General features: G+C 40.3%; 1 protein-coding gene across 1 annotated transcript in view; it reads left to right on the top strand.

The window, feature by feature from the left end:
- The window catches only part of ciita (class II, major histocompatibility complex, transactivator), a 20574-nt gene extending 4491 nt beyond the window's left edge, over window positions 1-16083 (top strand). Inside the window, exons 2-22 of the mRNA XM_005743512.2 lie at window positions 2327-2395; window positions 3403-3438; window positions 3583-3624; window positions 6185-6271; window positions 6415-6474; window positions 6947-6994; window positions 8206-8430; window positions 8872-8922; window positions 9153-9266; window positions 9354-9413; window positions 9528-9745; window positions 9842-11181; window positions 11369-11905; window positions 12166-12345; window positions 12431-12502; window positions 12590-12670; window positions 12777-12860; window positions 12997-13080; window positions 13178-13261; window positions 15419-15502; window positions 15606-16083. Coding sequence (XP_005743569.2) covers window positions 2327-2395; window positions 3403-3438; window positions 3583-3624; window positions 6185-6271; window positions 6415-6474; window positions 6947-6994; window positions 8206-8430; window positions 8872-8922; window positions 9153-9266; window positions 9354-9413; window positions 9528-9745; window positions 9842-11181; window positions 11369-11905; window positions 12166-12345; window positions 12431-12502; window positions 12590-12670; window positions 12777-12860; window positions 12997-13080; window positions 13178-13261; window positions 15419-15502; window positions 15606-15681 — 3632 coding nt within the window. The 3' untranslated portion in view covers window positions 15682-16083. The remainder of the gene's footprint in view (window positions 1-2326; window positions 2396-3402; window positions 3439-3582; window positions 3625-6184; window positions 6272-6414; window positions 6475-6946; window positions 6995-8205; window positions 8431-8871; window positions 8923-9152; window positions 9267-9353; window positions 9414-9527; window positions 9746-9841; window positions 11182-11368; window positions 11906-12165; window positions 12346-12430; window positions 12503-12589; window positions 12671-12776; window positions 12861-12996; window positions 13081-13177; window positions 13262-15418; window positions 15503-15605) is intronic.
- Window positions 16084-16094: the final 11 nt, after the last annotated feature.

Genomic DNA, 16094 nt, shown 5'->3' with positions numbered 1-16094 from the left:
TTGAACTCAGGACCTTCTTGCTGTGCGGCAACAGTGCTAACCACCGTGCCACCGTGCTGCCTTGTAAAACAAAATGTAGTATTTTGGTCTAGACAACCCAAAATGTGACGTCCACATATGTGGATGCCAGGTCCTAGGAGGTTAATTAAAAGTCCATCAAAACATGCCATGAAGCTAAGTACGCCCCCTTTTCATGTTTCATGTTGCCCGGGGAAAAACAAAAACAAAGAGATATTTGAGGATGTTGTGGCGACTGTAACGCACAGTGACCTGTTTGCTTTACATCACCCTGGTTCCTCATCATAAACCGGTCCCTCGTGGCGCGCCACTTGAACGTTTTCTTTGCTTCTTCCGTTGTTGTTAAAACCGGCCTAAAACAGATGCAGGGTGCACTCTGCGCACAGAACCGCCCTTTAACGGCTTGGTGCGTTTGGTAAGGCTTAGGCAAAGTGAAAGCAAAAGCATTGTGAGCCACAGCAGGTTGCGCGCTCTCAGTGTGTAGGTCATCTGAGGATATATGCAGCGGCTGATGGAATTTATATGAGACACACAGACTATACATCACATCAGGGCGTTTACGGGACCTGAGCATCACCCAGAGAGACCCGACAGGTAGGAATATCAGCCATGGTGAGCTCCGGTGGGTCTGGGTTTGCGCATTCATGAAAGTGCGCAGGAAAATAATAATAAGATTTGTCGGGGATTTTCCACACTTTTTTTCTTTAATTTACAGGGGCCACTTTAGTCATTTTTAAGAAAATTTAGGTTAAAGTTTTAATTGAGCGGCTGCTTCAGCACCTGCATTGATTTTCTGCGTTTGGCTTTGAAAGTTTCAGCCATGACAAGAAGAATCAACTCCATTATGCTTTTGTGTGACCAGATGGAGTCGCACCCACCATCATAGACCCCCACACGTGTACAGTGCACAAAAATAACAGATCAGACGTTGTCGTAAGTGAAAATAAGTCCAGTTGGGGATTTACGGGGAATTCCGGGCAACTGAAGTACATTAGCTGTTGAAAATCACTTTCAATGTAACTTTTAAAATATTTTGGTAATAGTTGGCAGCCATTTAGTGTGGGACTGCGCAGGGACAAAGAATTTCACGCACTCCGACTCAGGACTAAACAAAAAAATTCTCTCTTTTCTTTTCTTTTCTTTTCTTTTTAATATTTATTTTTCACTGTTAGTTTTTAAGGTCTTGCTCTTCTAGTTGTGCAGACAGCATGGTGCTTTGTGTGCTTCAGGTTCCCAAGTTCCTCATTAGAGACATATTTTGTGTGCGATCAGTAACTCAACTGGTTGCACTGTTATTTGTTTGTTTGTTTGTTCAGGGAGGTAGTGGGCCCATATATACTGCTTTATTTTTAGTGGTTCTCAGAAAAACAATGACAGATTTTAAACAAGGATGTGAGTCGAAAGTCCATAGTCGACTGTAGTCCTCTGTGCCTGGTCTAATAAACAAGGTGTGTGTGTGTGTGTGTGTTGTGAACTACCTGGTTAACTGCTCAAATGGCACCACACATGGGCACTGGTTATAGACTGCTAGACAACCACACCGCTCAGGGGCAACTTTATGTGCATGATCTCCTTTAAAACAACTGGAGTGGGTTTTTTTTTTGCATGAAATCCTTTTTGTCTTTTTTAACTGCCTTCCTGCAATTTGGGTGATTTGTAGAATTAGTCAGTGTAGTGTTTTATTGTACAAGTAATGATTCATCAGGGCAAAAAGTTGCTTTTTGGTTTTTCTGGTGTTGTTGGGTGTTTTCTACTGTCCACATCGTGGTTATCCTAAAGGTGTCTTTAGGCTGTAACAGATCGCAGTAGTCATCTCTGCAAACAGGTTTACCTGAGCTTCCTGCACAAGTAAAATTCCAGCACAGGCGTTTTTTTTACCCCCCCAGAGTCAAAGTGCATATTTGTAAACACAGTTTGAACAGTTAACCATACAGTGATAAAGTCAAGGTGTTAATGGTTTTCCAGACTGTGGCCGGATACTGTAGTGTATCGTGTACTGACAGGAAGCTGATTTACTTCTCCTGCTTTCCTACTTTCTTCTCTTTCAGTAAATCCTCTGTTGTTTTCTCACATTACTATTATTACAACAGGCATTGTGTTTTTAGGGTGTCTCTGTCCAACCCATTATTATTGTGATGGCATTATGTTAGGAATAGCTTGCGGGAATTGCAGCTTTGACAAAAGCATCCCCCTGTACTCGATCTTTAACTACCAACATTTATTCAGCTTATCCTCAACTCCACTCTAACCTACAAATATAATAATAACCAATCAGGATATTTTATTTCTTTCCTATGCGTGTCACCAGATGTCAAGATGCTGGAAGTGGATCCCAATCCCATCGCAGTCCCTTTGGACTTGGCGGATCTGTTGATAGGTTTGCATTGTCACTACTTTGTTTTTCTGCATTGATAATAAAAAGGTGAATTATGTGTTGAGGCAGTGAAAACGCAAACAAACACTTCTAAATAGAAGACACAGATGGTTATTATCACTCCTTTCTTTCTATTTTTCTATCTGTGAGCAGACATTTTTAACACCAACTATTGAATGAAATGAAGTTTAATCTTAAACAGTTTATATACACTTGTGCTCTATACGATTGTGCTGCATGCAACTTTAATAATTATAAAAACAAGAATTAGGTGCACAAGTTTGAAATTATCTTTGTTTTCCTCAAATCCACACGGGGTCAAGAGTTCACATACAGGCTCAAATACATGCATACTCCACCACTATTAAATAGCTAAATGTCTTTTAGGAAGGTGCACCTCAACCATTAAAACGCTAGCAAAAGCTTTTGGCAGTTCTTGTTAATTCTTGCTAGATTTCTGACAGTAATTCTTGGAAGAATTGGTGAATTTTATTTAGTAGCCCAAACACTTTCAGTAGGGTTGAGGTCGGGGGCTTTGGGAGGATCATTGCAGAGACTTAAAGTTAGCCTGCTTTATCATTCCAGAACTGGGTTTCATGTGTTTGGGATCATTGTCTTTCTGTTCAGTTGAAGTGAAGTTGATGAATCCATCCACTTTGGAAAATATACTAGTACCACTGGTAGCTTAACAGTTGAGATAGGGGTGGTCCAACACCCCAAAATATGATTGAATATTTCACTGAAGCAGCTGTTACTGTCAGGAAGGCAGCACAGGACAGTAAAAGCTTAAACAAACAGACTGAAAAAACAGCATGTAACACAGGACTAATAATAAATAATAAACAATAAATGAATATTGACTGTCTAATATATCCAATCGATTCCACGAGTAATTAGTAATTAACATATTTAAAAGAGGCAGTGTTGTATAATGAATTCATCAACTTTACATATTTTATATTTTGAAACTGAAATTCTGTTATCTGATGATGGTATTGTTATTTTTTCAGATAATTTGGATGATGATATAAATGAAAAATTGCTGGGTAAGTGGCAGCCAAACATCTATATGTGTTTACTCATGTGTAGTGTACTATATGTAGAAACGCACATAGCAGTTTTCGATTACGTGTCTCACATGTATGTGAAGTTTATTATCTAATTATAATTACCTCTGTGCACTTTTTCAGATGTTGATTCCCTCTTTGACTACTTAGAACTCAACGACAGCCGTAAGAACCTCCTTTTGTTACTTTGTACCTGTTGTCACATAGTGCTTAACAGAGCCCACATAACATAATAAGGCTAAACATGTTCTTCATTTGATGTCCTAAAAAAAAGAAAAAACGAACACTTCACTGTTAATTTTTGTATCTAAATCCTAGTGTAGATACAGACAGGGGAGGAGAGCTAGAAACATGAGGAAAAACAGAAGAAAACAAAGAACATGGCAGTGAATCTCTGATGTCAGTCACAGACAATCACTTGGACTCATAAAATAACTGCGTAAAATTAGTTGATATTGAAAGGTTATGATTATTATGATCTTAAGCTATGACTAAGTTTCACACAAATGTCAAATATGATTCTTAATAAGTCATGACTTAATTCATTTAATACAAAAGTCCAAAGTATCAGTGTCATTACTAATCATTATTTGGTCAGATACAGAGAACATGAATCTTTCCTGTAAATTTATTAATTTCATGGTGAGTCTCATGAAGGAAATCTGTCACAAAGACTCGTTCAGCTAAAACTGCTACATTTCCACAATGGATAGTGAAAACAATGGCTCTTTTCTGGCATTTAATTATTTTACTATTACTTTGGTGTAACGTGAATGTAGCAAAAGTTGTAAAATTGAGCAAAATACAATTAAAAGTCCAAAATTTATGACACCCTTCACATTTTCAAAGTCATGCATGATGGGCCGGATCAGAGTCTTTGCCAGGCCAATTCTGCCCACCTGAGCCTTATATTGGACAGCCATAATCTAAACTATAAGCAACAGTAAGGCATAACATTAAAACTGCCACCATTAAATTAGATAATTCCAGTGTATGTAATGTGTAGGAATCTTACACATTACATAGGTCTGAGTGGTGGAGGCCTACAACCACAACGTGGTAATCTAGTTGTAGAAATGCACCAGTGTTGTTTTGGCCTTCCCGAATAATGAGGAAGGAAGACAAAACACAACAAACGCAGTAGTAAAGAAATGTTTGTGTTTTTTCAGTGTCACAGTCGGAGGTTCACTTCCTCATCTGAACGTTCAGGATGAGGGGCTCATTGAAATTTAGAGTTTCTTAAGTGACGTCAACAAGTAATTCAGTCATTTCAGTCTGTAGTTATAAATTAACCTTTAAGAAAAAAAACATCTAAATGATGACCCAATCACAAAGCAGAGTTAGGCTACTGCTCCAATCTGAAGGCCGGCACTTTGTTGCCATGACCCATTTGGCTTTATTATCCATCATAATGCTTAATATTGCATAAGACAAATCTAGCAATAAGATAAGCGTCTCTTTTGTTGATTATTTTTTCTGTAAGAGTAACTGACCATCAAAGTTACTGTTTTATCTTTTAAATATGAGATTAAAGATTTTTAGCAGAATCTCTTCAAAGGTCTTTGAAGGGGACCACATTACTTTTACAGCAACAAAACATGTGCACAGGCTGCCATAAATCGCTATAATTGTAATTATGATTATTTATAATTGTCACCTAAACCCTTTCATGTATTAATTTAGTGTTATCCAATATAAGGAGCACAATTAATTATATTTATATAGATTTTTGTATGCAAGTTTTATGCAAGTATTACCTGTAATAGCTTTTACTTATCAGTAAGTAAAAGTAAAATTTCTTAAGTAAACTTTAAATAAGTAAATATTAAAATTTTACATTAGTTGCAACAGTGTTTTCATGCAACTAAAAAAGCTATTTTCATTAACATCGATCATTGTGCAGAGAAGCAGTGGTTACTGGATATGTGAGGTGGTTTGCCAGCATTTCTTAATGGTGCTAACCACCTAGCAGGCTAGACAAACAGAGGCGGATCTAGAAACATTTTCTTAGGGTGGCATGGAAATCAGAAAAAGCCATTTCTTTACACATTTGCAGGTCTTGCATCAGGTAACATTATGCAACATACTCATATTCAGTGTTACTTGTAGCTAGGCTCAAAGTGTTAATGCTAGCTTTTTTGAATAAACTAGGGTGACACTAAAGGTTTTTTTTAAGGTGGCACATGCCACCTCATGCCACCATAGTAGATTTGCCCCTGTACATAAACAATGGTGACCAGATTGCACAGTCTTCCTAAAATAAATATCTACTACAATATACATTTAAACACCTTTGTTGTTATCTTAGTACACAAACACAAAAATCTCCACCCAGCATATTGTAAATGCACGGCCCATAAAATGTAAACCTCTCACAACATCATCAAATGTGATTAAGCCCACAGACAATGGACCGGACTCTGGTCCAGTCTTTACATTTTGTTTAGTATCCACAAAAGAAATGAAAGCAGCCCATGTACATCCTGGTTGCCCCCAAAACTGGGAGGCTGTGTCAATGTAAATAAAAACAGAATGCCATAATTTAAAAGTCAATCAAATCCTACTGTTTATCTAACTGTCACATGATGCCTTGAAGAGCTACTGATTTTTAATTCAGTAATGAAATGCCATGACAATGACAACACGTTCGAGTAGGGGCATCTGCTAAATGCTACATCGACTTTTTTAGTTACTCATCCATGGACCTTTGATGACCTCCCCACAGCAGCTGAGGTACCCATCGCCAACAGCTTTGAGCAGATACAGGAACCCAAAGCAAAAGGCCAATCACGAAGGAGAAAAAGACCGAGAGGTAATGATTGGCTCGTAACTACACAAAGAACAGCATCTACCCTACCAGCATCTTTTTGTTATATAAAACTTAATTTTAGGATTCTAACTTGTCATTTTCACTTTATTGTTTAAAGTCCTGCTTACATGTTTTTCCCTCTCCAGATTCTCAGCCACAGCCATGCTCGGATGAAAGGCCCAAAGCAAAACGGCCAAAACCATCAGGTGACTAACCCAGAGTCTTCCTCTGATTGTTTAACAAACGATGGAGTTTCCAACCCACATTACATTTGGGACCCAGTGGAATAGACACATTCTTAAGCCTACTATAACTAAACTTATAATGACAATTTATCATTTTTATGGTAGTCATAATACTGTGGTGTTTATAGCACTTGACACTGCACTTTATTACTTTTTTAATTACGTTGGTATGTTTAAGACTAGTGGAAAAAGTTCAAACACTCAGAGCTTAAAATTCAGCCACTGGTTTCCATTCATATCACTATATTAAGAGATGCTTTGGGTTTTTTGGTTTTTTGCTAATCAAATCTGGAATAATACTATTAATAGAAGATCACATGAAAATGAACTACCATCTGGTACAAAAAGAAAAGGATATGTTTACAAATAAAAGGATGTTCTGAGCATGTTTTGTTGCTGTCATGTTGTAATGTTGGTTCTTCAACTCCTGCAGGTCAACCAAAAACCAAAGAGTCACAGGCTGAGCCAGCTGTTGAGCCAGGTGAGTCATGAAAACTGAAACCGTTTTTGAGGCAACATCTGGAGCTTTAAACTTGAAGCGCTGTAAGTGACGTTGATCTGAAAAAGTGAAACTCTGCAGGATAGGAGTTGAAAGAGGATTACCAGGGTTGCAAGATAGGTTATTAAAGTCAAATATTGCAATTCATATCATATCATATCATATTACAAATATCCCTCGAATAGCTCCATGGTAAAATGCTAGCATGAAAAAGAACCACTTTCAGCACGTGCATGTGAGAGTGACTTTTTACAAAAAAGGTAATTCAGATGAAATTTCAGTGGTTAGACTTTTGGATCACAGGGTGATAGTTCTCCACCGATGTGCATGAACCAGTTAGTTTAAAAAAAAAACAACAAAAAAAGAAACAGGAACTTGAAGTTGTAAGTCATGAGTTTACGCTGATGAATTAGAAGAAGAACTCGCACCTTACCCACCTCGCTTCACATGAGTTTGGTGCTTTTTATAGTTCCGATTTACCACGCAATGTGATATAAAAAAAAAAAACCCGAGCATGTATTTTCATTTACATCAGCAGCTGCTGGTCACTGAAGAGATTTAATGGCTCAGCTTAGAAGGAAATACTACACCACAAATAGAAATAGGAGACTCAAATTTAAGTATACATGTCTGTATTTGCAGAGTAATGCACTTTACTTTGGTCCATTTGTCTTTGGCTTAATCTCACTTTTCATTTGCACTTGCATGATCACCCAACATGATGATAAGAGAAATGACAGAGCAGAGTGAAACCTTTCAAGGTTAGAAGGTTAAAGAAAGTGATGGTTTAGAGCAAATACCGAATCTATCCTCTCCTTACTGAGTTAATCATTTTTGGAGATATTGAATGTAAGATTTATTATTTCATTCTTGGATGGAAATTGTGTGACAGTACATCTGGGATGAAGTGGTGAAGTAATGCAGAGTAGTGTAAGAAATAACTTTCAATAGGAGGTAAATAGTGCAACGCCTTTTCACAAAGTAATCACGTTTCAAAGTAAATACGTAATGTGATTGTCTTTGAGTAACAAGTTCAACAGTGCTCTGCAATGAGGATGTTTGTGACCGTAAATCTTTCGCTGTTTTTTGAAAAACAAACCATTGTTGTCATTTTTCCAACTCCTTTTCTGATAACTCTCAAGGCTGACTAAACCAGTTCCCAGAAACTGATGCCAGCTCTGGTTGTTTTGCAGGCAGTCATCCCGCATCAGGGCCAAGTCCAGCAAAGACTTTACCGATGTCCACCGCCACTCCACCAAGAATTTTTCGCGTTTACCCTTCCCAAACAAGCTCTGCGATTCCCATTCAGTTTATCACTATCTCAGATTCCGCAGGAAATCCAGTCCAGCTTTCTCCTCCTCCTCCGCTCATTAGGTTTCCACTCCCCCGCAGCGCCACTACACCTACATATATATTAGGTGAGTTAAATACCGGCATGCCAAGAGTTAACAGTGTTTCCTGTGTACTGCTATGTCATAGCCCAGCAGAAAGTGACATTTGTGACTCTTCTGGTGTTACGTTTTTATTGACACTGCAGACTAGGGGTGTTGAGCATTATGCAAAGAAAATGAGTTGATGTACAGTTTTAATTGCCTTGGCAATCTGACCATAAAGCTTCTTCTGAAAAACTGTAGCTTAGCTACAGCCTTGATTAGCAATCACACCTGTAACACAATCATGTCTATTTACAATGCAAAAAAAGTTCTTTTCAATCGGAATTATTGATTTGCCATTGTTGTTTCTGTCCACTGGTGGTTGTGTTATTCATGTCAGTGACATCTTTAATTATTTAATGTGTACTGATTATTGTGTACACCCTGTACAAGTAGTCCATTGTCTAACTGTTGTTTCTAATATAGTTCCTACTGTGTCACCACCCTCTAAATGCCAATTACCACCACTCTCCCCAGGTAAGTAAAAAAAGGTTAAATCTTTTATCTGGGACGGTTGCGTGTGAGTGTTCATGTGTGCATGCTATTCTCTGCTTCTTGTCTTCTCTGGTGGTGTTGTGCTATTTGTTGTTCCTCATTATGGTTTTGCTTCTGCCTTTTAAGAGACAACATGGAAACTGCTCTCTGTAACATCTGCTTTGTTTGTGTGCCGATGCAGTCATTTCACTCTTCTTTTTTTTTTTTTGTAGTCGATGGCACAGTCGCTCCGGTCCAAATGAGTTCGTCCCCACTGGGTTCTCTGTCAGAAACAGCTAGCAAAGCCATGTCTCCCCCTTGTACCTCACCTGTATCCCCAGGCAATGGTGAGCATCTGTATCTGTCTCAAATCTTCCTCCTTGTGGTTATGAGTTTCTGGCATGTGACAAACTTCATGCTTTGTTCCACTTCAGAAATGTCTCCATGTAAGGAATCACCTCTTCCTCAGTCTCCCAAGGTCCTTGATATTCCACGTAAGTTGCTGCATGGCTTTTAAGGATCGCCTCTTACTTTGTCTACAGTGATCTCATGAATATACAATGGTTTGTGGAGGACCAGCTTGGTACTCAGTCCTGTTTCTTTTTTAGAGAATGTCAAGGACTACATTCAAGAAGCCAAAGCTCACATGAGTCAAACCTACCAGGATATGGAGGCGGGCCTCAGCCTGTCTTCTCATTATGTAGATGTTCAAGTGAGCCAAAGAGAGGTCGTTCGCTCTGGGAAAAATACAAACAAATGCCTGGACAAGGAGCTAGTCATCAAGGGAGACACAGATCGGCAAAAAACCATGCTGGCACTCAGTCAGGTAGGAGCGTCACTTTTACTGAACAGATTATATCACAAAAGAATTTTAAAAAAAAACCTTGTTAAACTCATTGCCTGCTTATCGTTTTCCACTCAGATCTTTGACGGTTCAAATGGAGAAAAATCCAGACGTTACATTTTGCTGCTTGGCAATGCCGGCATGGGAAAAACCACTCTGATCAAGAAGCTGTGTATTGATTGGTCCAGAAACTGCATCCCTCAGTTTGACTTTGTATTCCTATTGGATGGCAAAAAGCTCAGTGTGACAGAGCCGGTCTACAGTCTTCAGACACTCCTGCTCAACCTCTCCTCCTCTGCCCCATCCTGTGTGGACCCAGAAGCAGTGTATGCTCAAATCCTGGCAGCCCCTAAACGTGTGCTCATCATTTTTGATGGTTTTGATGAATTGCGGAACTATGAAACTCTACTTCAAGCTCAGGAAAAAGACCTAACAGCTTCACTGCAAAAAGACAGCAAGGCAAAGGCTTTCACAGTAAGGCAGTTGTATTCTGCCATTCTTCAAAGGGTCCTGCTTCCAGGCTGCACTCTTCTACTCTCCACCCGGCCACGGGGAACTGCCAGCCAGCTGCTCAGGCGTACAGACAGCCTTCTGGAGATGTGTGGGTTTACCCCAGCAAATGTGGAAACATATTTGTCCCAGTACTTCTCTGATCCTGGCCTCAGAGAATCAGCTTTGGAGAGTCTAAAAAGCATGAGCTACCTAAATCTGCTTTGCTGGAACCCCGGACTATGCCGGCTGGTGTGCTTGATTTTAGAGCAGTCTAGAAGTGTGGATGTCCTGCCAAGAACTTTAACTGGGCTCTGTCATCAGGTGCTGTGTTTAAAAATGGATAAAGACGGCAGGAGTACTCCCACACACACCGAAGCTCAAGCACAATCCATAAGAGACACTGAGACACAAATTTCAAATACCTCTCAGGCGAAGAAATGTTCGAAAAATAATCAGGGGAAGTCCAGAACGCAGGCACGCACTTCCTCTCGCACCCAAAGGGCAAAAAAGGCACAAGAACAGGAGGCGCAAGCAGACAAAGTGGATCAGGATCTCAGGAGCAGTGGCGGAGAAGCTGTAACGGAGGACTTTGACTTGTTGTCCCAGCTGAGCTCTTTAGCCTGGGAAGGGGTCAAAGCCAACTCTTCCATCCTTCCCACAGGACGGGACATATCTGGCAAAGTCAAGGCATTTGGTCTGAGAACAGGCCTCTTTCTCTCTCATCAGCTGAGAGCGAGTCCATGCCTCTCAAATAGTACCAAGGAGGAAGGAGAAAATGAGACAGAAGCTGGAGAGACAGAACAGAGGACTGAAAACAGTGAAAGGACCACCAATGATTTAACTGATCACCAAAATGACCAGATCCTCTTATGGGCCAACCCTTTCCTTCAGAGTTACATTGCAGGAGTACATCTGGCTTTGTCAAGGTAGAAATCAACCGTTTACAGATTCATCAAAAGCCAGTAGGGCTAAAATATCATAATATCCACTGTTTATATGCTGTTAGATTAAAAATGAAAGCCTTTCCACTTGCAGTCTATTTTCTCTTTCACTTTCAGACTTTTAGAATCCCCCCAATCTCCCATGACACATTTTCTCTTTCTCCTTCTCCAGGACTTTAACAGACCGGTCCTTTCTCCAGACCCTCCCTTTCCAGTCTGGAGGGAAAGGTCGTCGGCGACCTCAAAGGGAGGAACTTGAGCTCACTCAGCGATTTGCAGTTGGCCTCTTGTTCCACAATAGGACAGAACTGCAGCGATTCCACACGCATACAGAGACAGCCTTTAGAGATATGGTGGCTAACAAGCAGGGGTTGGTAACAAAACACCTGGAAGGGCTTTCTTACGCTGACCTTACTCCCTCCCAAATCTTGGAGGCATGCCACTACGTCTACGAGGCGAGTTTTACTCACAGTGATGGTGGCCGAGAAGCTGGCAGGACTCAGCTGGTGACACACCTAGCAGCAAATCTTCCAGAGTTCCTGACGTTTCATGGAGTTCAACTAAGTCCGCCAGATGTGTTCACTGTTCAGAAAGCACTTGAACAGGGGGGAACTGAAGGCAGACGTTTCTGTTTGGACCTGGAGGACTCTGGCATTCAGATCTGTGGACTTCGAGCTCTGGTTGGCCTCAACAACATCAACACATACAGGTAGTGCTTATATACAGCTCTAAACTCTACCCTGCTACAACTATCCCACAAACTGTGGCTGTCCGGTCATAGACTTATCCTGTTTAAGCCTGTCCAGAGAACTAATTTGTAATCTTTTGTATTTCTTTACGTTTTTATGGTTCAATCCTCAGAATTTAAATGGTTAAAGGATAGTATTGGGAACTTTTTTGTGACTTGATAGTCGCTGATCTTTACCAGCACCAATAGCAGTGTTAAACACAGTGTTGTGGGTCCTCCAGGTCATGCATTGCTGACGCCATCACCCTCTGGGAGCTGCTGGAGCAGAGTGACGAAGAAAGTCTCCTCCAGAGGGCAGTGTCCAAGTTCACAATCCATCCTTTGAAAGCTAAACAGGTGTGTCATATAGAGCACCTGGAAAAGCTGGTGAACATACACATTCACAAGAGGCTATCAGACAGGTAATACACCACACACTTATGCACACACATTCAGATTTACACTGCCACATACTGGTTTGTGAAAACGTGTTATATTCACTTGTAGCTCCAGCGAGTCTCACTCCATCCTGTCTGAGGGAGTGCCAGCAGTTAAAGAGCTACACAAGCTGGAGTTTGAGTAAGTAGCTCAGATGTTTGATATCTGAATTTATTATGGTTGTCACTGTGAAACTGGTGACGATAATGATGACACTGTTCCCTGTAGACTTGGTCCAGATAATGGTCCTCTGGTTCTTCCGAAGCTGTGGGATCTCCTGCCAGGGCTGCATAACCTACAGCACTTGGAGTAAGTATACAGCGCACTTTTTCTATTTGTATTACGCTTAAAGCATCGCTCTGTGTTTATGAGATGTTTCTAGTAACTGACAGCCTCATTCTCTCATCACCTTTAGCTTAGAGAACAGCAAGATCGGGGACAAAGGAGCAGAGAAGCTGGCCAGTGCTTTAGTCTCACTCCCTTCTTTGGAGATACTTAAGTGAGTATTTGTCATTGGTGGTATAAAGACACAATTAGTTGAGCTCCCATGACACCCCCAAAATTCATCACAGTCTAGCTTTTAACTTAGTTTTGATATGTGTGTTTAGTTGTGTGGGTTTTTTTCTGGTTTCCAGTCTATCACAGAACTGCATAGGAGACGAGGGTGTGAAGAAGTTAGCAGCCACACTGAAGGACCTGCCTAATCTGCACTGTTTAAGGTAACATCTGCCTACAGACTACAGAGGAACCTAAAAGTGGCACTTACTTTTGACCCACATAATTTCACTTCCCTCTTTATCTTGCTATTTTTTCCAGTGTCTACAGCAACATGATTTCTGATGAAGGGGCAGAGAGTTTAGCAGCTGTTCTCCCACACATGGCTTCCCTCACTGACCTTGAGTAAGACTTGACATTTTTATTTGGAACTGATGGCTAAGAATTAGGTTCTTCTACATTTCAGTGTAAAAGGTTCTGTTTTAGCAAAGGTCTTCCCGTTTAAAAGACTGACAAATTCCACTTACACAGGCAGGGACTGGGTGTAGATGGGAACTGACCACAAGACAACTCATTTGTTTGACAGTTATTTTTCTACATAGTTTCACTTAGTTAATTTTTTATATACTTGTAAGGTCCTTTTTCGCTTGCTGTTTAGTTATGTTTTCACTCACAGTAACGCACCAGTGACTACTTAAAATTAGGAAGGGGTCTTTAGCTTGTGATGAAAGTGAGTCAGTCTAGCAAGCTTGGATATCAAGGTGCTTCCATAGACTGTACAGATGTATTGCAGTGAGACAAGTTACGAGTTTAGTGCCAAGTAATGTAAAAATTACACTACAGCACGACAAACATGACTGAGAGGTGCGGTTCAGTCATTTGAATTAGCTGACATGATGACAGCAGACAGGAGACCCAGGTTTGTAGGTGATGCTCACCTGTCAGTCAAAGTGGCCACACCCCTAAGAATGTATCACTTTAATATGCTGTGAAAGCTTACTTGCCCCTTCCTGACTTCTTAGTTTTTTGCATATTTATCACACTTAAATAAATATGCAAAAACATATTTTGGTATAAGTCAGAGATAATCTGAGTAAATACAAAATGCAGTTTTTAAATGACAAAGCTGAGTTCAGTTTTACTACCCACGTTTAGGGCTGATTACTGGCAGACTTGTTGAATTACAAAGAACCTGCTTCTTATCCACAGCTTTAGAAAACTTAGAACAGTGATGAAACTTTCCAAGACCACATGAGTGACTCATCCAAGAGGTCACAAGAACGACATCTAAAGTGCAGGCCTCGCTTCCCTCAGTTAAGGGCAGAGTTCATAATTCATCAAAAAGGAAGACAGTGGGCACAAAAAGCATCCATTGTAGAGCTCTGACTAAAGGCAGATGGATTTGGCTCGCGTTTGCCAAAACACATCTTGATGAGGTTTTGGGAAAATATTCTGCGGACTGACGAGAGAAAAGCTGAACTTTCTGGAAGGTTTGAGTCCCATTACATCTGCGTAAAACTGACAGAGCATTTTATTAAAAGAACATGACATGGTGGTGGTAGTGTGATGGTCTACTTTGCTGCTTCAGCACCTGGAAGACTTGCTGCAATTGATGGAACCATGAATTCGGCTCTCTACCAGATAGACCTGAGGGAGAATGTCCAACCAGGAGTTCCTGGCCCTAAGTACATGCATCCTTTGGTTTTGCAGTAGGACGATGATCTGAAATACACTAGAAAGTACACCTTCGAATAGCACAAAAGAATAAAAAATAAAGATTTATTAGCAGCCTAGCCAGAAGAGAGAGGGGGCAGCGACAGTCACTGTTCTTTCCTATCACTCGTGACTTACTCCAGAGGGGCAGAGCTCTCAACTCTGCCCACTGCTTTGCTGTGTCTCACCTGCACTATTGTCTCACCGTGAGCAGCGATAGGGCGGCGTCCTGCTGCCCTCCTCCGGTGTCCACTCCCTTGTCTCTGTCCTGCCAGGCCCTCTTGTTGGCCCTCTTATTTCCTCTGTGACCTCCCAGGTGTGTCCAATTAGTGATCAGGAGGGGGCTCAAGTCTCTCCAGGACAAGTGAACAAATACATACAATAAAAACATGCAATAAAACCATAAGAATAAAACACTGTACATTGTTAAAAGATTGAAACTAATAAAACACAGCAACACATGCAAAATAAAAAACACTCAGTTCAACTTGTCCATTCCACCTCGTGACATATGAATAGTTTTTTCCCTAATAAATCACTTAAAAACTGCATTTTATATTTATGTGGTATATCTTTGTCTTTGCCCGGTACGGTGGTCCCAAAGCTGTTTTTATACCAGGTTGCAAAAATGTTTATTTCTGCGATGAAGCATTTTCAAACAGAAGTTCACTGGGAATTCAAGTGAAAAGCAAAGAGCACTTCCACATTTTTTGCTACTTCTGCTTTGGTTTTATTTTTAGCGTTCATGTATTCATATTATAGACAAAACATATTGCGATGTCTGGATTTGCGCTATAGGCTTTTTTCTGTTAAAACACATCTAACTTCTGTCTCACTTTTCTTTGACAGCGTAAAGTTTAACAAACTAACAGATGTCGGCGCACAGAGCTTAGGAGCCAGCCTAAGAAACTGTACAAAAGTTAAGACTTTAAGGTGAGGAGCTCTTTCATGTTACTTCATCACACATCTTTATTTTTTCCAATTTTTTATGTTTGTTTTTTTTCTTACCCTGTTTCATCTCATTTCATCTTCCCAGGATGTGGAACCAGTGCATCCCCTTCGGTGTGCTTGAGAGACTCATTCAGCAGGACAGCCGCATCCTATTGCACTAAAATGCAATACCTCTCTACAAGCATATGAACTGTTTTCATCATGCATCTCATGATGTATACTTAAATTGCACAATACATTTTCAAACGTGTGTGCTTGCAAGGAAAGGACACAAACAAATGATTATGTGAAACTTGAGATTGCACTACAACTGACGTACTTGCTGCTTGTTCTCTGCTGCTGGTTCTTCATAACATTCCCCTATTTGCATTACAAAGTGTGTGTGTGTGTGTGTGTGTGTGTGTGTGTGTGTGTGTGTGTGTGTGTGTGTGTGTGTGTACTGTTTTTCAGTACTTTCAACTTCAAAAAGCACAATTGCACTTTTATAGTCACCCTTTGTTATTAAAGGTGGCTGTTTTTTTTTCTTTTTCTTTATAGTTGTCTGTCCAAGTTTTTGCCATTATCTGCCTTTATT

Source organism: Pundamilia nyererei, unplaced genomic scaffold (genome assembly GCF_000239375.1).
Source record: "Pundamilia nyererei isolate P.nyererei 1_Seehausen unplaced genomic scaffold, PunNye1.0 scaffold00132, whole genome shotgun sequence".
Taxonomy (NCBI): Eukaryota; Metazoa; Chordata; class Actinopteri; order Cichliformes; family Cichlidae; genus Pundamilia; species Pundamilia nyererei.
The sequence above is the reverse complement of the archived record's forward strand: the minus strand, read 5'-3'. Positions and strand labels throughout refer to the sequence as shown.